At 39.2% G+C, this 24,541-nt stretch overlaps 1 protein-coding gene across 1 annotated transcript in view; it reads left to right on the plus strand.

Annotated features, from left to right (window-relative positions):
* The first annotated feature begins 1,782 nt into the window (after positions 1–1,782).
* Positions 1,783–24,541, plus strand: part of VGLL4 (vestigial like family member 4) — a 93,319-nt gene continuing 70,560 nt past the window's right edge. The window contains exons 1-2 of the mRNA XM_087709115.1: positions 1,783–2,077; positions 4,580–4,656. Of these exons, the coding sequence (XP_087565241.1) occupies positions 4,593–4,656 (64 nt within the window). The 5' untranslated portion in view covers positions 1,783–2,077; positions 4,580–4,592. The remainder of the gene's footprint in view (positions 2,078–4,579; positions 4,657–24,541) is intronic.

Genomic DNA, 24,541 nt, shown 5'->3' on the forward strand with positions numbered 1-24,541 from the left:
AGAGGATCAAAATACAGGTAGTCCTTGACTTACAACCATTTGTCTAATGATTATTCGAAGTTACAATGGCACTGAAAAAAGTGACTTATGACCAATTCTCACATTATGACTGCTAAAGCATTGCCACAGTCACATGATCAAACTTAGGGTACAACAATCATGACAAAAAGTTATTAAAATGGGGCATGACTCAATTAACAATTGCCTTGCTTAACAGCAGAAAAATTGAATGCAACTACGGTCATAAGTCAAGAACTACCTGTAGTCCTAAATTTAAAAAATCTATCTAAATTTAAAAGACATCTATCATGTAGGCTGGTTCCTTTTTGATTAGTTCCATTCAAAGATTCCTTTTATATGTGCAGTCACATCTATAAATGATGCATCATTTTTGTATTAGCTAAATATTAGCTACATCAGTAAAAGAAACTTGTTATATTGATTCAGGGGTAAAATTCAGGAGGTTCTGGAGAACCGGTAGCGGAAATTTTTAGGGCCAGTCACTCTCTCTCAGCCCTAGGAAGGAGGAAAGGTTAACTGTTTCTGAAAAACTTTACCAAGAAAACTTCAGGGAGGCCCTCTTCCTCTCCCAAAGCTGTGGATAGAGTTAAGTTGTATCATGTACAGTATATTGTTATGATAAACATGCAACTATTTCTGGTAAAATATATAGTATCTTCATTGATACCATCTTCTTTAGATTTTATAATGAAAATTATTTAATGAGGTCACAAGTAATTCTTTAATACTTTGACCATTCTAAGGAAGATTTTTAGGTTTCTCTTCCAGAGACTTCACATATTGTTTCCACAGCAATGTTTTGTTGACAGTCTTCATCAGTAGTAAACACGCAGACTGAAGCTTGGTAAAATTCGTATATTTTACCGAGTCATTTCTCAAAGGCTTTGTTGCAGAACACTTCCCAAATTATCCATCAAGCACAACATGCAATTTTACGTTGAAGAAAAAGATTGTTTTTCCAAAGTTTTAATAGGGAGGGTGGGATTATTGAAAAACACGCAGTCCCAGTGGAAGTGAGTTTGCTGCAAGATTTTAGGAAGTCTTTGGTCGTCAGTTTTACTCCACAGATGAGCAACACAAGGCAGTCGATTAAAAATACTAAAACTTATCGCCGAAGATGATTTCAGGCGATTTAGGCATGTTTAAAACAAATTACTCCTCGGATCTGACCTCATTGTACGGGAATTCCCTTTGGGAAGACGCACAAAGGTTGCCGCTTATCATATCCCCGCCTGCCACTTCGACTGGTTTTTTTCCGGGGAAGCGGCTGCAATCTGGTCGCTTTAGTCCGGGTCAGAGTACGTTGCATAGAAACAGCCGCTGAGACCGACTTAACCGCCAAACTCCCGCTTTGTGTAGCTGAGAACCAGCGAGTAGGTTGGGGAGGGGAGGGAGAATGCCAGGACGCCGTGCAGCTGTCGGCCCTGAAGGAGGCGGCCGAGGGTGGACGACGAGGGACGCTTCCCACCCGCCTCTACATTCGGGCTCCCATTGAAACACATTTTATTCATTTTCTCTCCCAACCGCCCCTCCCTCTCTCTTTCCTAGCCCCCCCCCCGTCCGCCCCCTCCCTCAGACGGGTTCGATGTTACCTGCTGAGGATGTGATGTCATGGCCTTATTATCCTAATGTAGGCTGATCTCACGAGCTCCGCAGCCAATGGGGCAGCAGGGCTCTCCCCACCTGCTAGGAAGAGAATTCCATCATTCTTGGAATTCTTCCCTCGCGCGCACTGTAGCGCGCGCCGAGCGGTCCCCCGAAAGCGGCTGCTGAATCTTGCAAAGGCTCGCATTGTTTTTTTTTTGGGGGGGGAACAGCCGCGCGACCCTCTGCCCAATCAGCAAGCAAGGCGCTTTCTGGGCTGGAGCCGATCGCGCGACCGAGCTAGGCGACCGGAGAAACGAAGAACGTTTGGAAGCGAGCGCGGCACGGCGCGCGCCGACTTTCTCTCATTCTCTCTCTCTCTCCTCTGCCCTCTCCCCCCCCCTCCTGGCCCGGCTCGGCCCGGCTTTGCAGGGGGGAGCGCGACTGAGGAGCGCGGAGTTCTTGCAAACTGGTGAGCGAGGAGACTGCAACGGGGGCTGGAGTTTGCACGGCCCCTCGTCGTACCCGCGGCCGCGGCGGAAGTGCGGTGCGGCGGCTTGGCTTATGGAGGGCTGATGGCTTAATAGTGCGGCACAGGGAAGATGCTCGTAGGCGCTTGGCGGACTCCGGTGGAAGCTGGGACGGGAGTGGGGTCGAAGCTTTCCCCTGACCGCCTTGAAGCGGGCCCTTGTGTTTTGGAGAGGAGGGGGAATGGTTGATCTCAGACCTGCCGTCTGTTCCAAGCCGTGCTTGGAGCTGTGTGTTGACTTCTGTAGTAGATAAAGCGTTCTAAACGAATGAAAAAAGGAACATTAATTCCCGGCGGCAATCGCGGGTTAAATTTTACGCGTCTGTAGTCAGGAAAAATGAAATCCCGGAGAACATGGGGGGGGGGGGGGAGAGAAGACTTGTAATGAACATGTAGTTAGTTCTTCGTATTACTCCTCCTCTTCCCCCCCCCTTTCTTTCTCTTGTTTGTTTTGCTGGTGCTAATTTATCCTGACTTTCGAATATGCTAATTTGGTAGGTCGTCGTCATGTTAATATTTATCCTGCACGAAAAGCTTGACTCTTAGCTTTGAAATGGATCGCTTTAACTGGCCTTTGCGAAGGGACCCTCTTTGCGCTTTTTTTTCCTGAAAGGAGAGTTTTCTCGGGGGCGCTGCCCATTCTTTTTCTGGGCTTTCTCTTGCGAGATGCCTAACCGCCCACGATTGCACTCCCCCCCCCCCTTTGCACCCTTTACGTGCTGAACGCACTCAGAATGTAAGCAAATGTTACACAGTCTGGAAAGAAACAAAGCCACTTAGAGTTATGTGCGTGCATTCCGGTGCTGCTTTTGCCACGGATATCCACTTCTTGGTTTGAACTTGAGGCTGTCTAGCAAGAGCTAGCGAGGATGGCAATTTATAGTGGTATGCAGACTTCTTTGATAGACAAGTTTGGTTGGATTTGCTTAAGTTTTGTGGGAGGTGTTTGTTTCTTCCACCTTGACGCTAACAGTTGCAGGCTCTCGCTATCATCTCTGCCGTGTCCTGCTGGTGCTTACAGGATGACACATCTCTTGTAGTCTTGTTGGGACTTGTCAGTGTCAGCGTGGCTTCTGCTCTTTTCTTGAGCCCTTTTGATTTTTTAAACAGCTGCCTTCTGCTGAGTGCTTTACACCTAAAGAGAGTCATTCAAGAGGCTTTGGGAATTTCCCATTTCCAAAATGGGTTTTGCTAACTCCATGCAAAGTAGCATCTCCTAGCTTTTGAAATGTTCTTTTATTAATTGGGATTTCATATGATTTGGTCTGTCAGCCCAGTCTGGCTGCAGGTAGAGGATCCCCCTTTCCGCAACAGCTGGGATGTAATGATTTACATTTGGCATGTGTTCAGCTTGAGAGGTGGCATCAGTGTTTGAAAAATAAGTTCAGAGGCAATGAGGGCTACAATGAAGACACACTAGTATTTTTATTGCACAGTTAAATGCCAAGAGGAAGAGATGTTTCTTTTGCTGCTTGTTTATTTCTATTTTCCTGTGCACAGTGATTTTGGTACACTCTCCATGGGGTGATTGGATAAATAACGAAATACTATCCCTTAAGGAAGGAAAGTTGAAATTAATCACTTTCTATTTAACCTTTTCCATATTTTTTTTCTAAAGCAATCTTTTTTTGCCTGAAATCATAATTTTGTAAACTTTTGGTCAGTTTTGGCTAAACTGAAAAGTTATATGGTCCCTTTTGTTGACTTAAAGCAGAATTTTTTTAAGTCCACCTTTACTAATACTGTATATTAGCCTATATGCAATTTATAATCTGATATAAATCTGGTTTATCTGGTAGGTAAATTAATAGTTTGCCCTTTGGTTTCTGAACTTTCAGAGCAAACCTCTAACCTGGATAAGGACCCTGGTAGGGTTGGTGGTTTATTCCTTCTCTCATGAATTTACATTTATAGTTGAAATTAACAACATATTTCTTGCCTATATAAATTCCATTTATAGTTGGTTTGTATATAATTGAAACCTGTGGGTTTATTTTACAAGCTTTACTGGGAAAGAGGGCATTTACAAACTTTATTCTTGGGATTTTTAAAAAATGTTTGGATTGATTTTATTCACAAAATGATAGATTGGAGATTCATTTCTGATTGCTCCACTCCCACCTGTAGTTTTTCTTGAGAGAAAATATTTGTTCATTTATGTAATTATGATTGATTATTATGGGCCATGAAGTTGTTTTTGACTCCTAGTGAACATGTAGATGAAGGTGTCTTAGCCTTTTGTAGCCACCCATCTGGTGCATCATAACTCTGGGTGGCTTACAGACAAGGCAATAAATATTGGATCTCACCATCTCCTGTATCGGGGGGGGGGGGGGGCTGTCTGAAAAAGCACCTGCTCCAATTGATCGCTGATGACTTAATGAAATAGACATTTGTAGTCTTCTATTGTCTGAGAAAATAATGCAGTATTTATTTCTTATTCAGGATCCAGTCAGGAATGGAGACTCCATTGGATGTTTTGTCAAGAGCAGCATCACTTGTGCATGCGGATGATGAAAAACGTAAGTTATGAGCTATATTTGTATTCTGAGCTGAGATACACTAAACCCTCTAGAAACTCTGTTGAGCTACATGTATGTAGATTTTTTTTTTTAAAAAAATGTATTTTTAAATGTTTGTACCTTGGAACGCATTGTTGACTGACCTAAATAAGTCAGTCAATCAATATGGTTTTAAAAGTTGAGTTAAATGAAGTAAAATTTCCGAGTGAAACGGAAATTAAAATCTTGGTTGGTATTTGACTGTTTAGTTTGATATTTTTTTTCGTAAGATAATGTAGGATGTTTTTTCCATAGAGTGTAAGTGAATGTAGTTTCATACCATTTCTTTAAATTAATGGCAAGCTCCTAATCTGATAATTGGTATATTCAATATATACCCTGAAGCATGTTCTCTATACATAAAGATATTTGCGTTCTGGAAATAGGGAAGGGCTGTGTGACTCCTCATTTCAATCAGACCAGTTTACTATCTGTCATTTAATTCCTATCCTGAAGTCTTTGTCCTTTAGATTCCAACAATAGCCATTGCATCTAGAATAAAAACCTAAAAGAAGAGTACAAGATTTTTTTTAGCCTGTTTTAGTGAAAAACCATACTTTATTTTTTTTATACATATGAAAGTCATGCAGAACTATTGCAAAAAGGAATAGGGAAAAGATATTAGTGTATAGGGCAGTAACATCTGGCTAGTAGATTATGAATAATTGATTAGAGGCCTGCTGGGAAAGACAGCATATAAATGAGTCTATAGAGTAACTACTTTATTTTCTAAGAAGTCATACAGCTGTAATAAAAAAAGAGTAATAGTGAATTGGTATTGTTGAGAATATACTGGGAACATATGTGTGTGGGTGTGTGTATGTATGTGTGTGGGTGTGTATATATATATATACATACACATACACACATACATACATACATACATACATACATACATACATACACAAATATAAAATATATTTAATATATATTAAATTCATATATATTATAAATAATATAGAATATATATAGAATATACTGTACATGATGGATGTCTAACTTGATTTCATTGAGGGCCGCACCAGGGTTGGGTTTGATCTCAGTGGGCCAGGGTTGACGTGGCCACGGTGGGCATGGCCAGCTCAACATCATGTGTCGTGGGCACCTATGGTGGTCAAGTATTAAGACAGGACTTCCCTCAAACCCTCCCTCTGTCTCATTATAATCTTCCTTCCTCCCTTCACTTCTTTTTCCTTCCCTCTCTATTCTCCTTGCTTCTTCCTTTTCTTCTTTCCTTATTTCTCCTTCCTTGCTCCCTTCCTATCTTTCCTTCTTTTTCTTGGTTCCCCCTCTTTCCCTTTCTCCTTTCCTGTCCCTTTTTACATGCTCAAATGTAAAAGGGGAAACATTTTTCCTTTTGTTTTTAGTTTGTTTTGCTATCTCTCCGCCAGCAAAAATGGAGCTTGGGGGAGCCGCATATGCCCCCCTCAAGCTTAGTTTGCGCTGGCAGAGGGCTGTAGGAGGCCATCGTTGCTGAAAACAGGGTCTCAGGAGCTGCATGTGGCCCTCCCGAGCTCCAGTTTTCCTACCAGAGGCACTGTGGGCTGATCCTTTGCTGTTTCCATGGCAGCCCTGTGGGCCAGATCTAAGCACTTTGCAGGCCAGATTCGGCCCATGGGCCTTGAGTTTGACACTCCTGCTGTCCATTGTTGAAAATCTATAGGGGCGTGGCAGCCAAGCTGTTAAGATGCTGGGTCTGTTGTCCGGAATATTGGCAGTTCAAGATCTAAGTACCAAGTGACGTAGTGAGCATTTGTTATTTGCCCAAGCTTCTGCAAACCTATTAATTCAAAAGCATGTAAATGCAAGTAAATAAATAGATACCACTTTGATGGGAAGGTAAACAGTGTTTCATGAGCCAACCACATGACTACAGAAGTGTCTTCAGACAACGCTGGCTCTTCAGTTATGAATTGGAGATGAGCACTGCCCCCAGAGAGCACTGGCATGAGAAACCTTTCCTTTTTTATTGTTGAGAAACAAAAGCAAGAAAGGAGGAAAGATATATCTTAACAACAGTAGGGACCGTAATAATTAAAATTACATATTTACATCTGTGTTTACCCATTTTCAAAACCCCAATGTTTGAAAAACTAATCATGTAGGATATTACTCGTGAACTCACTTCTTTGTGTTTTATACAACACTATTAAACAGTTAAAAATTAATGTAAATCTGTACTGCACTAAAGCGCATCAACTTCTAGGAACATTCTTCAAGTTTGAATTGCAAACATTATGACTGAAGTTATTTAGGCATAAAGGAAAAAATTATTTTTCTATTTCACATGGAGTAACTAAGAAATTGCACTTAAAGCATTTTACACCATTCCAGTAAATATATTTTATTGTTAACAGTTCCAGTAACATAATACAAAAATGTCTGAAAAGCAGGCATTCTTCTTTATAAAACATTGTGTGGAAATACTAGCTGATTAATTTAGTATAGTTAGAACATAACCCTCTTGAGCATGGGGTGGGAGTGGGGGAAACAGTATCTTTATTGTCAGTTGAACCACTTGCCAAGTTCTTTCAAAACAGAATTGAAAATGGTAAGCCATGTTGATTCCTTTATGAGGAATCATACCCAGTGATTATGCTAATGAGCATCAAGCTTAAAAAGCAGCAACAATAAAAAAACAAGGCTATAAAATAGACAGTTGGTCCATTTTCCAGTCTATTTAACCGCATGACAATGTGACTGTGTTCCTCACAGCCAAATTAATCCACACTTTTCAATATGCCAACTTCTTCTAGTTTGTGGAAAAAGACTAACAGTTGAGAAACAATTTAGATTCATCAACTATTTTGGTGAAAGTTCTAGGAAACATTTAATTTTCCAGCTAAAGAGATGAAATTCATGGTAGAGGAACTAAAACTGCAATCTAATGAAATATTTGTATAATAAAACAAATAATAGGGATGAAAAAAATTGGTCACAATAATATTACCAGACAGAAGAAAGGGCCCTAGCATTTCATTGACAGCTCAGAATTATACATCTCAATTTATCACAGTGCCAATGTAAAGAATTTGAAAACTGGGTACAGGCAAGTACTATAATAATGGGGGAAGGGGTGTGCTTTTATATCAATTTTTCATAACTCGTTTAATCAGAACTGGGGCCAACAAACTTTTTTATTCTGTGAAACTGATTTGTGTTATTTCTTCAATACAGTCAGAATATTTAAATCTTAATGATTGCCCAATTGGCCTGGGAGTAATATCTTAGAATTGAACTGCTTTACCAGGGATTAGATGCATTCTCCATCTGTACTATGCTTGCCCACTCCCAATCTGCAAATTCTTTACACTGGCAGACAGAGATTGTCCCTAGATGGTGACTATAGATCATTTTTTTAAAGCATACTCTTGGGAAATAAGTCAAACCTCCTAAAATGTCACATGAGGTCTCATGACTTTGGGGCTTTGTATGTTGAAAATGTGTATAGGTAGTCCTCGACTTACAACCACAATTGATGCCAAACATTTTGTTACTAAACAAGATTGTTAAGTGAGTTTTGTCCCACATTATGACCTGTCTTCTTTCAGTGGTTAAGTAAATCACTACAGTTGTTAAGCGAATCTGATTTCCTCATTGACTCGGCTTTACCAGAAGGTCTCAAAAGGAGATAACTTGACTCGGGGACACTACAACCGTCATAAATTCATGCCAGTTCCCAAGCATCCAAATTTTGATCACAAGACCACAGGGATGCTACAATGATCATAACTATGAAAATGGTTATAAATCAATTTTTCCAGTAGTGTTGTAACTTCAAACGATCACTGAACAAATGGTTGCAAGTGTTTATCTTTTTAGAGCCCACAATATACGAAACTCTTTATCCACCAAAAAGTTACAAGACCCTATTCTATTAATGCAGTAATACTTGAACCAAAACCCAGATACTTCTTTGAAATTGAAAATGGAGTTTGGAAATAACACAGTATATCTAAAAAGGATTTTGGAATAAAGAATATTATTTGGATTTTTCTATTCTGCATTTTTATCCTCTGCTCATTTTTAATTATTGAGAATGATGTTGAATCAACTTCATTAGCATAACCTGTAATGGTACGTTTTTTTTATTGCACAATATGAAAGTTGTAAAACCAGTTATGATGGAATTATAAATAAACTTTATTGTCTTTGACATCTAGTAAAACTGCTGCTCTATATACATCCACACATAGGATTACTTGTTTTAATATAAAGTATTAACTCTACTGAAGCATTCTCATTAGATTTTATGATTTCATGGTTTCATGATTCTTGAAAAAAAGTATGCTTATAAAAATAATTATGCCAGCTCACAGAGACTATGTGTTAATTTAATCATAATTGCTCTAGTTTATTGTTGATTCACAAGTGAAAGAAAACAAACCTTGAACTTCAACAGAATATGTCTTCATATCTGTTGAAATAGCTGCTGATATATAATGTGCATTCATTTAATTTAACCATCAGCATGTTATTTATATATCCCAAACACCATTTGTTAAAGTCACTGGATTAACATTAACAAATATGGCTATCCAATTCTTTTATTTGCTCTTTTCCCTCATTGTTATGATTTGATCATTAAGTAAATTTGCTTGGTAGGCAAGGTTTGATAACAGGGAGAGCTTTTCTTATCATGATTTAAATTAGATTTAGTTAAGGCACTGCCATCACATCTGAGGTAATCATGACAGGATCATTCTTGTAACAAGAGAACAAAGAAAGAACAATCTAAACTGTCATTACAAAGTTCAAGCCTTAACCAAGATGTTTCTCCGTTAAAATTTCCTTAAAACATGGCAATTTTTTTAAAGAGATAATAATGTTGGAATTCTTTCTCTTTTTTTAAAAAAATGGGTTAAACCAGTTTATCCTCCACTAATGGATAAATACCTAGAAATATGCTTTGGATTGTCACTGTCCAATTTTAATTAATATAAAGCTGCAGATCATTTATAGAATAACAAGCTTCATGACAGTGAGAAAAAAATGACTTTCAGATTCTTAAGTAAGTTAAGGGCAGATAATCACTTCATAATACTACTGAGATTTCAAGATAGTGGCTGCATTTGGTTATAACCTGTGTTCAATCTTATTTATTACAAAAGTGTTGTAAGTTAGCTCCAAAGTTATCTTTTTGTTTCAGTTCTCTGTTGGGTTGAGAAGGAATAAATTGACCAAGGAAATTGTATATTTCAAAGCACATTTCTTGAAAATCATCTTCCTTGCTACATTGTCAGAAAGTACAAATTAACAAATCAGAGCTTTGCTATCCAATGCATTGTGATAATTATCTTGGCTATTCACAGCCACCCTACATAAAGAATTAGTGGGTGTGTATACTGCACATTTGGAATACAGCATCTAGTTCTGGTTATCACATTAGAGTGTCCTCCTGTTATTTCCCCCCACAACAATAATGCTGTGGGGTGAGTTGGGCTGAGAGAATGTGATCATCCTGTTCCACTTTCTTAGAATGATTCTCTCTTGTTTAATAGCCAGCAAGATTCTACACGAACTCACTGGAACACTTTGACTTGATTAAACCTACATCAAATTTAGTAATAATGATAACTCTTTAATTTGTATATTTATTTATATTTCTTATTTCTAAACCACCCATATTCCTCAGAAAGGGACTCTGGGCAGTGCACAATGTAAACAATGTATAAACATATAAGATAAATATCAAAATCAATTTAAGATTAATTTTTAAAAAATGATAACATAAAATTTAAAAAAAAATTAAATCTCCAAGATGGGCATTTAGCATTAGTTAATACAGGCGACCCATATTAACAGTGTGTGTTGGGGCCATGGTTGTGTGGTCCTTCCCCCCCCTCCCCCGCAAAGCCACAGAGTATATATCTGTTTCTGGCTTCATTTTTGAAGCTTTAACTCTAATAGCCTTGGTATTCTTCTCACTGAAGCGTTAGTGCTAATAGTCTTCAAAACTCTTTGATGCAGAATTTCTTCTGGCATACCCTGCTGTCATGCATTCAGCATTTTTCCAAGTTCTCTTTCAGGGTGGATCTTCCAAGGCAAACCATTAATCCCTCATTGACTGTGTGTCCTATATTTGCCCCCCATAAATGTAATTCCTTAACCTATAAACTCCTTTATGGTGGAGTGCCCTTTGGAACCTCATCTCTTGACATTGGTCTTGCCATTTCACTCCTGCTGGAAGAAGTGTCGGATTGTCCTATTTCCAAGAACTGGTGTGTGTGTGAGAGAGAGGGGGGGAGGGAGAGGGAGGAGAAGGAGATAAGCCTGGAAGTATTGGCCTTCTGCGAAGGGCCAGCTCTCTGAAACAGTCTCCTGTTTGAGATTTGCCACCAATATGATCTGTTTTCTGAAAGAAACTGAACCTAGAACTGTTCTGGAGGCTTTGGGGGCTTAATAAAATACCGTGTTTCCCCAAAAATAAGACAGGGTCTTATTTTCTTTTGACCCCTGAAATAAGCCCTTGGCCTTATTTTGGGGGGAGGTCTTATTATTTTTGATGTACAAGAGGTGGCGAGCGTGGTTATTTTCAGCAGAAGGCTTATTTTAGCTCATGCGCTCAAAAGCCCAATTGGGTTTATTATCCAGGGAGGTCTTATTTTCAGAGAAACCGGGTACATTGTGTTTGGCTTTTATTTGTTCTATGTGTTTTTTATTTCATTGCTGCCAAGAATCCTCTGGGTTAAATATATATTTCATTAATAAAATAAATAAACATCTACCTGTTGAAGGACCTTTTGTTCCAACCTCTTCAGATTGATTGCAGTCTCTGGGTCTTAAGCTAGTGCAACTGAAAAGTCATCAGAGATTTTTGTCTTTTTTAAAGGTTTTTTTTTAATGGATAAAGAGGAAAGGTAATAAGATTGATGATAATGTGAAAGATAGGCTCAGATAAATGATTTCAGTGTCCGGATTCTCAGTAAATTTCCATGATTGAGACTGATTTGATCTTTTAATCACCAATGTCTTTTGCCAAATGAAATAATGTGGGCTAGAATACCATGGTGGAAGCAGCTACTTTGCTGCACGCTGACCCTGTGTATTTGAAGTAAAGTGGAATGAAGAGAAGTGTTCAAGATTAAGAGCAGATGTACCCATCATAAACTGACATAAGTCAGCAATAGAAAAAGGAGGAAGAATGATGTAGTTGAATGTTTACCTTTCATGCTGGGTTTTTTTAACAAGGGATTAAGTTCAGCAAATATTCACAGTTGCTCATATAAATCAAAAGTTGAGGTTCACAGATTTCATCTTGATCCTAACCATATTTGTTACAGGGATCCATTTTATAAAAAGCTGGCCTGCATGATGTATCCCCAAAACTGAACTGAAAACCCAAATAAATCAACTGACAGCAGACAAATTAAACCTTCCCTTTATGGGGTGTCACCACAAGATAATTAAAAACTTTCAGGTTGTCCAACAGCATATTTTAAAATGAATATCACTGAAATATATTCCAGATTCAGCTACAGAACAAACAAGCTTGTCAGTAACAAATTGCACGAGGAAGAAAGAAAAAAAGGATCTGAAGTTCCCATAAAGGCTGGATCTTAAATAGTTTAGAATATATAAATAAAACTGGGCTCGCAGTCTATTATGGATAAGTTATAGTTGGCTTCTACTTTGATAGTAACCTTTTCTGTTCAGATATGTAATATCAGTATGTGCCATTATAAAGGAAAGAATAGATTAATAAGATAGGAGAATGTTAACATTTACAATATATAGAATTAGTTTGATATTTTCCTGCATGTAGGAAAAAATACTCCTGACCATCTAGACATTGTTATTTAATTTGAGCATAATTGCAAATGTTGTTTTTTAAAAATAACAGTTTTATTGTTTCAATTTCAATTTCACAGCTGTTTAAAAAGAGATTCTTTATTCTTTATCCTTATCAGTCAGGAAAAAATGTTCCTTGCAGCCCCATTAAAAAACATAAATTACTACCTAGTGATTTATGTGGCTTAGTATACTTCACTGAGTGGAAACCTTGGAACAAACACTATTGTATTGCCATCTCCTGTTATTATAATGTTGTATAAAAGTGCTTGTATTTTACAATCTTTCTTGATCGTCGAGCAGCTGCCTTCCTCTGAACAATGCTACTTTGAGCACATACCTTTTGTTTATATAATCAGTTTTCTGACAGCAGCAAATAAAGCCAACGTGGGATGAGCCTTCATAAGTCTCTATTTGCTTTTTGATAAGCCTGCATCCTGCTCAGGTGGCAAGAACAATGGAATTTCCCTGCACTTTGCATGCCATGTTCCTTTAGTTTTGAATGAGTTCATAAAAGTCTGACCTAATGCTGTTGAAAGTCAGAAGGGATAAGAATAATGAGGGAAGAACTCCTTTACAAAACCTGTTTTGCTGTAATCTTGCAAACATGTTACTTCAAAGACAGACTAGCTATTTTACAGTAATGTGAAGTTTAGTAATCTGACAGGACAGGAATAAAAATATTTATAGAGGCACAACAAATACGTTTTCCTTATTCACACTTCAGGTTTCGACTGTAGCAGTGAAATTACTCCCAAAATTTTCTGATACCTATGTATAGAAAAAAACAGAGTAGTTGGTGTGAAAGGTTCTCAAGAGTTTTCATATTAGATGTTAGTGAAACTGTCTTGTGAACTTACTGAGCTTCCTTGAGGTTAATGCTGTGTAACATAGCTTGAGTTCATTATTAAAATGTAATGTGGAGAGAGTTTATGGTAATTTGTTTTGAAATGGAAAGAGCTGTATAAAATCTTGATACTTAATTATACTCAGCAGGAACTAGGAAGTGAAACAATATTTTAAAATATATACCATGTTTTCCTGAAAATACATCATGTCCTCATAATACAGCCATGCCACATTTCTCTGGTGGGCAAAAATATAAGCTCCCCCCACATATAAGCCCCCTGGACAACCCCCTCACCTCTGGCCAGGCTCACCAACCTAGCAGTATCCCGAAGGTGCCAAGCCACAGGAACCTGGGGGAGGCAAAGATGATTGCGTTGCTTGGTGTCTTCGGGATACCGCTAGGTTGGTGAGCACCACTGTGCCCAGCTGAAGAGAGGGGTTTCTGGGCGGCTTCTCTCTTGCAAGCAGGCTCCCAAAGAGCAAGGTACAGCCTCATGGGCGAATGCCTGTGTTGCGCTGTTGCAGCAGCGCAACACAGCAGCCTTGAAGTGACTACACTCATCAGCAGCCACCCGGCAAACCTCCTTTGCATCCAGGCACAGCGCCCTTCATTGACATAGGGGTATCGCCAAGCCACGTGAGCGCCTGTTCACCGCCGCCCAGCTCCCGCAGCTTGGCGCCTTCCAAATACCAGTGAATGGCGCTCTGCATGGCTGGAGAGGGGGGTTGTGTGAGCGCCTGTTCCGCTCTCACTCACCCACCTCCCAATGCATGGCCCAGCTGTCATTATGGAGCCAGGGCACCCCCGCCGCCGCCGTCCCAGCCTGGCTTTTTCCACGGCTTCCAACCCGAATCTTTCGGCAGTGGCTGCTCTGGGTGCACACTCTATGGTTGTATGCTCTGCAAGCAGCTGGCCCACAACCATAGACCGTGCGCCCAGAGCGGCCACTGCTGAAAGACTCGGGTTGGAAGCCGTGGAAAAAGCCAGGCTGGGATGGTGGTAGCGGCGGCGGAGGTGCCCTGGCTCCGTAATGAGAGCTGGGCCATGTATTGGGAGGTGGGTGAGTGAGAGCGGAACAGCCGCTCACACAACCCCCCTCTCCAGCCATGCAGAGCGCCATTCACTCGCATTTGGAAAGTGCCAAGCCACGGGAGCCGGGTGGCAGCGAACAGGCACTCATGCAGCTTGGCAATACCCCTAGGTCAGTGAATGGCGCTATGCCCGGCTGCAAAGGGGGTTTGCCGGATGGCTGCTCGTGAGCATGGTCTCTTCATGGCTGTTGTGTTGCGCTGCTGCGACAGCGCAACACAGCCATTCACCCATGAGGCTGTGCCCGGCTCTTTGGGAGCCCGCTCACAAGTGAGCAGGTGCCTGGTAACCCCAAAACAATAAACCCTCCCCCATAATAAAGTCCAAGCCATATTTTGTAGGTTAAAAAGAAAACAAGACCCTGTCGTATTTTCAGGGAAACATGGTAATTCCTGCATATTAAATTCTTCTCACTACTGGGAATGGAAACCAAATAAAACTTTCTTTCAGTAGATTACTGCAGTTGCTTTGACTGGGTCTTTTGTCCATTTGTTTTTGTCACCTGTTGCTGCTTGTCACTGATCTTAAGCTGTTAAGGTCTTTAGAGCAGGAATGGATTTTTTTAAAAATTTAATTGCACACAAAATACCCAAGAAAGAAGGCAAATGTAGATATTTACACAGATCAGTAAATCCTATCTGGTGTGTGTACGCTTTTGATAATACTGCCTATTCATAAATATTTTGCTTGAATGTCTGGATATTAATGTCTGTGTTATTTTCAGATACAGTTGGCCTAAGTTTTCAATAGATACTCAAGGAATAATGAAGTTCTCCTAATAAGAAATCAAGCCTAATAAAAGTTGCATGCTTTTATTAAAGCCCTCCCCCCAACTAGTCAGTTTATGAAAAATTGAGACTAGTATCTTTTCAAGATGATTGTACTGCAAAGCTGACTACAGACAAAAAATGCTGAATAATACCTGGAGGAAAGTACATTGGCATTTTGCATGAGCTTGCAATTCCTGTTGGTTTGGTGAGACTGGGAATGTTCTTAATATGTCTGCTACCAAGTAGAAATGTCATGAATAAAAAATAGTGTTTTGTTTTTCATAACTGTTAGAATTACCAGCTACACAGGTAATTCTAACAACTGCCTGGTTTAGGAAATACGATGGTGATGGAAAAACAATTTTATGACCAGGCCTTGCATTTATGACATTCCCAGGTCTGTAAGGCAAAGGAAACAAAGTAAGATCATTTGTACAGGTGAAGTCTCACCAACTGCTTTACGTAATGACTAAGCTGCCAATGTCAACTGTGGTTGCTAGACGAGGCTTATTTGCAATTAGATCTTGATTATAGTAGAATGATGTGTAAATGATTTATAGATTTAATTCAGTCTGTAACTGACTTGAGAATTTGAGTTTGCCGAATAGCAACAAGCAAGATTGTGATTTCCCACCTCTTAAGGGAGAGGTGGAGAATATGGCCTCTTTATGATTTGTGGACTTCAAATTCCATAATTCCTGAGCCAGCATGGCCCTGCTCCAAGGCAAAACTTCTTCCTTATTGAAGAAAATGGAAACATTTACTACAGCTCTATAAGCCAGAAATTGGTTTACACAACAGATGCATCATTAAAAGGTATTACCAAAGGTGTATTACAGGTATGCTACCAAATGTGTATTCCATGAAGTATAAAGTTGCTAACTTTAAAGTCACTGTACTATTTACCCTCCCCCTCCCTGGTTTATTCAATATTTTTTGTTTAGTCTGTTCTGTTTTAGCTGTAGATTAGTAATTTATTTATTTATAACTACAAACTGCTTTTGTCTTGAAAGACTCTAAGCATTGTATAAAAAAGTAACAGTAACAAGATACCAATGTGGTAACAAATGCTAACTATATTTACATATTATAAACAATAAATAATAGTTGGGGTAGATAACACAGTAGATCTAGGCTTCTGGAATAACCAGGTTTTTTACAGGGCTATAGAAAGGAACCATTCATACTTTTTTTTAAGTGTTCACTTTTTTGACCCAATTGGAGTGGGACCTTCCGCTGGCATTCTCTTCCCATCACTCAAACTGGGAAGAGAAACATAATCTTTTAGGGAAAGGTCCTTGTGTAAATACTTAGGTTCATGATGGCGAACCTATGCCACACGTGCCCGAAGTGGCACACAGAGCCATGTTGCCCGGCATGCACAGCGTTGCCCATTGCTCATCTGGGTTTCTGGCATGCATGTGCGATGATCAACTGGCTTTCATATGTGCAGCAGTGCCAGAAACTAGAAAAGCTGTCTTCCGTTTTCTGAGTGCATGTGTGCTGGACAGCTGATTATTGTGCATGCATGCGTGCTGGAACCAGGTGAGAAGCTGCCCGGTGTGCATGCGCACGCCAGAAACCGATTCTGGTTTCCGATGCGTGCATGCACACCGGGCAGCTCCTCTTCAAGGTTGCTTCCCCAACAAGTGCACGCGCTCTCTTTTCGGCACTCGATGGCAAAAAGGTTTACCATCACTGACCTAGGTCCCGAAACCTGTAGTTCCTAGAGTAGCACTTGTAAACACCCTACTAGCCATGTAGCTCCCATAACACTAAGGTTATATGGCAATAATGACACTTCCCATAAGTACAAGAGCTTCTGATTTTGCACCAATTGGAATTTATATACTGACCTAGAGGACAACCCCATGCAAGGTAAATTGTAATTATCCAGTAATATTGTTCTTCACCATAATAAATTAACTATTGTATAGCAATAGTTTGGCTAATCCCAGAGCATGGCTACTTATAGCTGTTCTGCTCCCAATCTGAAAAGCATACACAAAGGAGTTGCTGTTAGCAGGAGTGGAGAAGGAAAACAAATTGAATTAATAAAGCATGCAGTTTTCCTAAGATATTTCTTACAATCTCTGATGGCTGGTTAGATGATAATTCTGGTTTACTGATTTTTCTTTTGCCTCCTTGTGGTGATCTGATCCTGTGAACCATTTGGTTTATATAGAGTTTGGTAATTTACGTACAAAAGTAGAATGCACACATTTATTCTGCTTCATTTCTGTGCCGGAAAAATATGTAGCATATTTTTATAAACTTAGCTGAAGGAAGTAATAGCTTGGATTAAATAATTAGTTTGATTATGGCATGCATTTTTTTAAAAAACTAAACATGATTTGCTGAATAAGGTTTAACCAGTAAAACTAGAAAAATTTTAGATTTGTATATAGTAAATCATATAAATGAAAATAGATTCACACCTATATTTGTTTAAGAATAAAAACCAAAATAAGGAATGGGGATTTGCTAATAACCTACTAATGACTTCTCTTTATGTGCCATTCATGTTTGCTTAAGAATGGAGCAAAGTTCAGCAAATACATTCATCCATCTATATCCTCACGATTGTAAAGACTATTACAGTATCTCACAAAAATGTATGGATTTACCATTACTGTAGTTTCCTCAGTAACCTCAAACTCTTCATGACTTGATAGGTGCAATTTTGTCAGTAACTGATTCATTGAGTCCTTATAAATTTGTACTTGTATTATCTAGGAAAATATCCAATTTCTTAGTTTTCTTCCAACCTTCAATTTTTCCAGTCCTAAAGATCTTCTCCAGGATTTTTCCCTTTGTAATCTAAAATACTTAAGCTTTACCTTCACTATTGGTGCAGTCTGATTTTAATAGAAGAGACTATTAAATAATTAAGAACATTGATTGATCAATTGCATGCCATCAAGTCATTGACTCTTAGTGAACACATAGATAGATTTTCTCTAAGATGATCTCTTTTTAACCTGGTTCTTCAGCTTTTCCAATGGTTCCAATGGTGCCCCTGATTTCAGCTTGATTATTAATTTGTTTTGTTTTTGTTTTCAACACATAGACACACACACACACACACACACACACACACACACACACACACACACCAGGCTTGGGACCAAAGCCAGGAGAGAGGGCACCATCTATATCACTGGAAGGAAGCTGTTCCAGAGAATGGTAGCAGTGACAGAGAAGACATGATTCCTTGGCCTCACTAGATGACAATATTTAGAGAAGGGACCTGGAACACACCCACTCTGCCTGCAGATAGCAGGTCGGCAGAAATAATGGGTTAAAGCCATGTTTTGAAACCCATATTCTACAAAGGCTATTTAAACTTGTCAACCAGCATGAATGGCTTACAGGGCCAATTTCCAGAAGAGCCAGATCTGTTCTTATTGCTTGGGTGATCCTATATCCATACACTTCATCAATAGAGGTATCCTTTACAATATTGTTGCTCAGTGAAATTGAAACTCTAGTGAATGAAGGATCAGTGTCAAGTTCTGTTGCAGTGTCTAACATGTTGCCAATTTTACCTGCCCATTTGTTGTTAGATAAAATATTTCCATCCATTTTTGTGATGAGTGTCTTAGGGGTAACTCATTCGTTTGGAGTACACATACCAATCAATTCCACTTCCGGTCAAGCTTGACGTTGCCCCAGTGCATGGCATTGTTGGTCTGAATTGTTTGCTTTCAGCATAACTTTAGTTGCATCTATAAGGCCATCAAACAAGATGCATTCTATTTCCCCCTTCTTACAGAGTTCATCAAATTCTTCATCTAATTTTTTTTCCTGGACTCTCTTGACTTTATTGAGGTCAACTGCAAGTTTCTTTTATTCATTGATCAAGCCAGTATCTATGAAGACAGTTGTAATGGAAGCAGTGGTCCATAGACCAACACCATAGGTTATGCTCTGAATAACAACATTTGCTGTTTCTAATCTATTGTATTCTGTCTTTTGAGATTGTTAGGTAAGCTCCCCGTTGGGAGAGCGAGTATGTTCAGAGAAGTGTTGTTAGAGTTGTGTTGGAGAACACACAAACCAGCATACAGAGACACTTCAGTTTAAATAGGCTTTTACTTTTGTGGAAATAGAGGTATCAGAGTCCATCAAACAGTCCAAGTCATACACGGATAAGAAAGTCAGTCATCAATGTCTTTCAGTTAAGGAATAATCCAAATAACATAGTTCATAATCATACAAACAGTCTGGTACTCAAAGTTTGCTAGCAGTTGCAAAACTTACGATAGCTCACGGCACTTTCTAACAGGCAGCTTCCAAAAACACTCCGATCAGAACAGTCCAGCATCTAACGAACAGAGAGCTAACAGTCATTCTGGCTCCCTCTTATGGCCGATTGAGGAAACAGCAACCAATCACATTTTACAGTATGATTTAAAGAAACAGGTATAACATTGCTATATGATTTATATATTGCCAACCCAACTGTTAGAATTATATTCCTAACATTCTCCCCTTTGGGTATGACAATATATAAATCTTACAATCTTAATCCGTATTCCTCGCAACAACGTTTATGCTTTATATTACCTTGGGCCTTAGTAAAATGATCTACGATGTTGTTTTCAGACATACAATACTCCAGTGAAACTAATGTACTATTCACACTTTGCCGTACATTCAGATATCTTATCAGTGTATTTTGACCTAGTTTTTACAGCAAGATTGGATGCCATCTGAATTGCTGCTTGATTGTCTTCATAAACAACAATAGGTTTTTGTATGTTAATTCCCATATCCAGTAGAAGTTGTTTATAACAAATCAAATCTGTACATAATAATGACAGACATGAGAACTCAGCCTCCATAGTCAATAGACTTAATTTTTTTTGTCTATAGACTGCCATCTAATTAGTGTCTTTCCCAGGAATACAACAAACCCTGATGTTGATTTCCGTGTAGACACATCTGTAGCAAAACTTGCATCAGCATATGCAGTTAAGCTCATCATCTCTAGGTTCTAAATACAATGCATAATGCATCGTTTGCTTAAGATATCTTAATATCCTCTTAGCAGCTTGCCAGTGCCTTTTAGTAGGTTCAGCATTAAACCTGGCTAATTGATTTACACCATATGCTATGTTGGGTCTTGACCAATTACTCATATATGATAAGCTACCAACCAGTGATTGATAAATACTTTTATCAAACACGGGGCTTTTTACATCATCATGGCTAAATTCCTGACCCATTGGAGTTTTAGCTGGTTTACACAGTTCCATCCTGAACATTCTGAGTAGCTAGTTTATTTTCTCGGTTTGTGAGATTTTGTATCCTCCCCTAGTTTTATTTATTTGTAAACCAAGATATTGCCTAATCTCACTGAGATGTTTTATACTGAACTTAGTCCTTAACATTGTTATAATCCTCATAGCTTCTTGCTCAGTTTTAGTGATTAATGCTATGTCATCAGTGAACAATAGCAATAATGAAATCACACCATCACTTTCTTTCTTAAACAAACATGGATCAGCCATGCCAGCTTTAAAACCTATCTTAGTTAACTTTTTATCTATACATTGATTCCATTCATATCCTGATTGCTTCAAGCCATACAGACTCTTTTTCAATCCAGCAATCAGTTTTACTATCAGTTTTGAATCCCGCAGGCTTCGGTAAATATATAGTATGTTGCAACGGTGCATGAAGATATGCTGTCTCTACAGCTAAATGATTAACTATATATTCATTCTTAGCTGCCCACACTAATGCTGCACGTAACGTTGTAGCCTTTAAACTAGGCGCAAAGACCTCATCATAGTTATTGGCTGACTGAGCAAACCCATGTGCAACTAACCTGGCTTTATGGGTTACACTCCCACCTACACTATTTTTAAGTTTGAAAATCCATTTACAACCAATGGCATGTTTACCTGGTGGTAACTTTATATTTTCATACACCTTTAACCTTTGCAATAGGTTAACAGCAAGAAGTCTCTGCCTGTCCCAGTTAGGTTGCTCATATCAGTGAATGTTCCCAATCTTGTTCCTTTTTTAGAAGCCATTAGAGTTCAGTCATCAAACTCACAGGAAATGAGGCCAGCAGTATTAACCGTCTCAGACAAAACAATGTTTAACAAAAAGAGAAAGACCACTGAACCTGTGAAATGAAACAAACACAATGTTAAAAAGTTATATTATTTATGTAGTTATTTACAAAGCAGAAAAAACGGGCCCAATGGGCCAATCAGAAGTTCGGAAACAATCCATTTCCGGCCTGCGGGGGGGGGGGAGGAGAAGCCATTTCACCCTCCCCAGGCTTCAGGAAAGCCTCACTGTTCTAGAACATGGGTGTTCAACTTTTGGCTTGCCTGATCCACATTGAGTAAACAGGAATGGGCCGCATACACAGGTAGTTCTCGATTGTCAGGAGTTTGTTTAGTGTCCGTTCAAAGTTACAATGGCACTGAAAAAAGTGACTGATGACTGTTTTTCACACTTGTAGCCATTGCAACATTCCCATCATCATGTGATTTACATTCAGATGCTTAACAACTGGTTCATATTTATGACGGTTGCATTATCCTGGGGTGACTTTCTGAGAAGCAAAGTAAGTGGGGAAGCTAGATTCACTTAACAATCATTTTACTAACTTAACAGCTGCAGTGATTCCCTTAACAAATGCGGTAAGAAAAGTCATAAAATGGGACAAAACTCACTTAATAAATTTCTCACTTAGCAACATTGTGTTCATTCAATGTGTTCACTCACTCATTCAATTGTGGTCATAGGTTCAGGACTATTTGTAAAATATGTAATATAGCTAATGAATATAAATAACATAATAACAAGAGCCGTGGTGGCACAGTGCTTAAAATGCAGTACTGCAAGCTATTTCTGCTGACTGCTGACTGACTGCAATTTGGCAGTTCGACTCTGACCAGGCTCAAGGTTAACTCATCCTTCTATCCTTCCGAGGTGGGTAAAATGAGGACCCAGATTATCGGGGGGGCAATTACAACTCTGTAAACTGTTTAGAGAGGGCTGTAAAGCATTATGAAGTGGGATATAAGTCTAAGTGTTATTGCTATTAAACATTTGTGATCTTTCTAGCTGTCTAAGGCTGCATGCGGTCTGTAGGCTGCAGGTTGGACATGCTTTCCCTAGAATATCTCAGATAAATAACACAGGTCTGCGACTAAAAAGCTGTTTGATTATTTTCATCTAAGTTTCATGTATTTTGGTGTGCTGAAAACAAATAAAATATTGAAAAAACTCCTAGACGTCATGATTTGCCACAACATGCAAAATTGTCTTCAAATTTATCATTTTTTAAATTTTTTGTATGTTTTTATATTATGGGTTTTTAACCAAATTTAAAGTCCAAATTACTATTAATTATTCAGATAAGTGCATTAAAGATATAAAATGCCAAAAAAACCTTAAAGGGTTTGTCCGAGTTATGTAAAAAAATATAGCACTGTAAATCTGATGGTTAGCTATATACATAAGCTAAGCAAGTTTTAAGTCTGTGCTTCTAATGGTAGAAGGGGTTAATATTTCCTGAAGAATCCAGTGGGAGGGAGACACAGGGCAGATAGCAGCATCTCTGGTCAGTGCAGGGGGCGTGGCCAGCACTGTGACGTCTCGTGTACAGAAACAGAGCTGCTCTCTCCTGCATGCCACACTTGTGTACGAATCATCATCAGGTTCTTGGTTCTAGGCTGTTTACACTTTTTCATCGCAATTCATGTTAACTCATCATTCTTCAACCGTTATGTTATGGCTCCATGAAAGTGTATTAATTCGCCAGACAGTTTCTGTTTCATCTGTGGTGAATTTACAGTGTTGAAGCAACAGCAGAATATTACAGACTTCGTGAAAAAGTATACTTTGCATACTTTGGACTAAAAATTGGAGATCAAGATAAAGTTTGGGCGCCTAATAAAGTGTGCAAACGGTGTGTTGAGGACCTCCGAAACTGGTTCAAGGGTAAGAAAAAATCTTTCCGTTATGGGATTCCTATGGTATGGCAAGAGCAAAAGAACCATAATGATGACTGTTACTTTTGTTCATGCGATGTGAAAGGGTTTAATTCCAAATGGAAGCATTCCATTTCATACCTCAATCTTCACTCAGCAATTCGTCCCATCCCCCATGGCACAGATATATCAGTACCCAAGACCCCGGCTACCTTGGAAGAGATACCTAGCTCCGATGAAGGTGAAGTCATACCTGAACCAGATGACGAATCAAGTTCTGACTTTGAAGATGATACAAGACCAAAATTGTTTTCACAGGAGGAGATGAATGATTTGGTAAGAGACTTGAATCTTCCCAAAGATGCCGCTGAGTTACTCGGATCAAGGCTGAAAAGCAGGAATGTATTGTTGCCAGGAGTGTCATCTTCATGGTTCAGACAACATGAAAAGGAGTTCATTCCTTACTTCGCCCAGGAAGACAAGTTGGTTTATTGTATCAATGTCGAAGGTCTGATGCGTCAAATTAAAATCCAATATGATTCAGAGCAATGGCGTCTTTTTATAGATTCTTCAAAAAGAAGTCTCAAAGCAGTTTTACTCCACAACGGTTTTTACGCTTCCATACCTGTAGGTCATTCCGTACACTTGAAGGAGAACTTGGAATTGGTTCTTTGTAAACTTCAATATGAAGACCATGGTTGGCAAGTGTGTGGGGACTTGAAGGTCTTGTTCATGCTGCTCGGGCAACAAGCTGGGTATACCAAATACCCTTGTTTTCTGTGTCTATGGGACAGTCGAGACTGACAATCACTGGACCAAGAAGAGTTGGCAGCCGAGGGTGCTAACAGACGGTGAAAAAAATGTCCTCTGAGAAACTTTGGGACCTTACCATAAAATTCTTCTACCACCTCTCCACATAAAATTGGGATTGATGACGCAATTTGTAGAATCACTTCCAAGAGATGGAGAATGCTTCAAATACTTGGTCACCAAGTTTCCATGCCTGTCGGAGGCAAAATTGAAGGCTCGTTGGACCAGACATTAGAAGGCTTATAGTTGATCAAGAGTTTGTCAATACCATGACGGATCCTCAAAAAGAAGGGTGGATTGCATTTAAAGAAGTCGTACAGAAATGTTTAGGCAATAACAAAGATCCTCACTACAAAAAGATCGTCGGAAGAATGCTGAAAGCATTTCAAGCTTTAGGTTGCCTGATGAGTTTGAAAGTGCATTTCCTCCAGTCCCACCTTGACTACTTTCCGGAAAATTTGGGAGCTGTGAGTGAGGAACAAGGTGAACGTTTCCACCAAGACATCAAAGAGATGGAAAGGAGATACCAGGGAAAATGGAGCATTACAATGATGGCAGACTACCGTTGGATGCTT

Source organism: Thamnophis sirtalis, unplaced genomic scaffold (genome assembly GCF_051295495.1).
Source record: "Thamnophis sirtalis isolate CommonGarterSnake01/CBP01778 unplaced genomic scaffold, rThaSir2_p1.2 scaffold_3, whole genome shotgun sequence".
In the NCBI taxonomy this organism is placed as follows: Eukaryota; Metazoa; Chordata; class Lepidosauria; order Squamata; family Natricidae; genus Thamnophis; species Thamnophis sirtalis.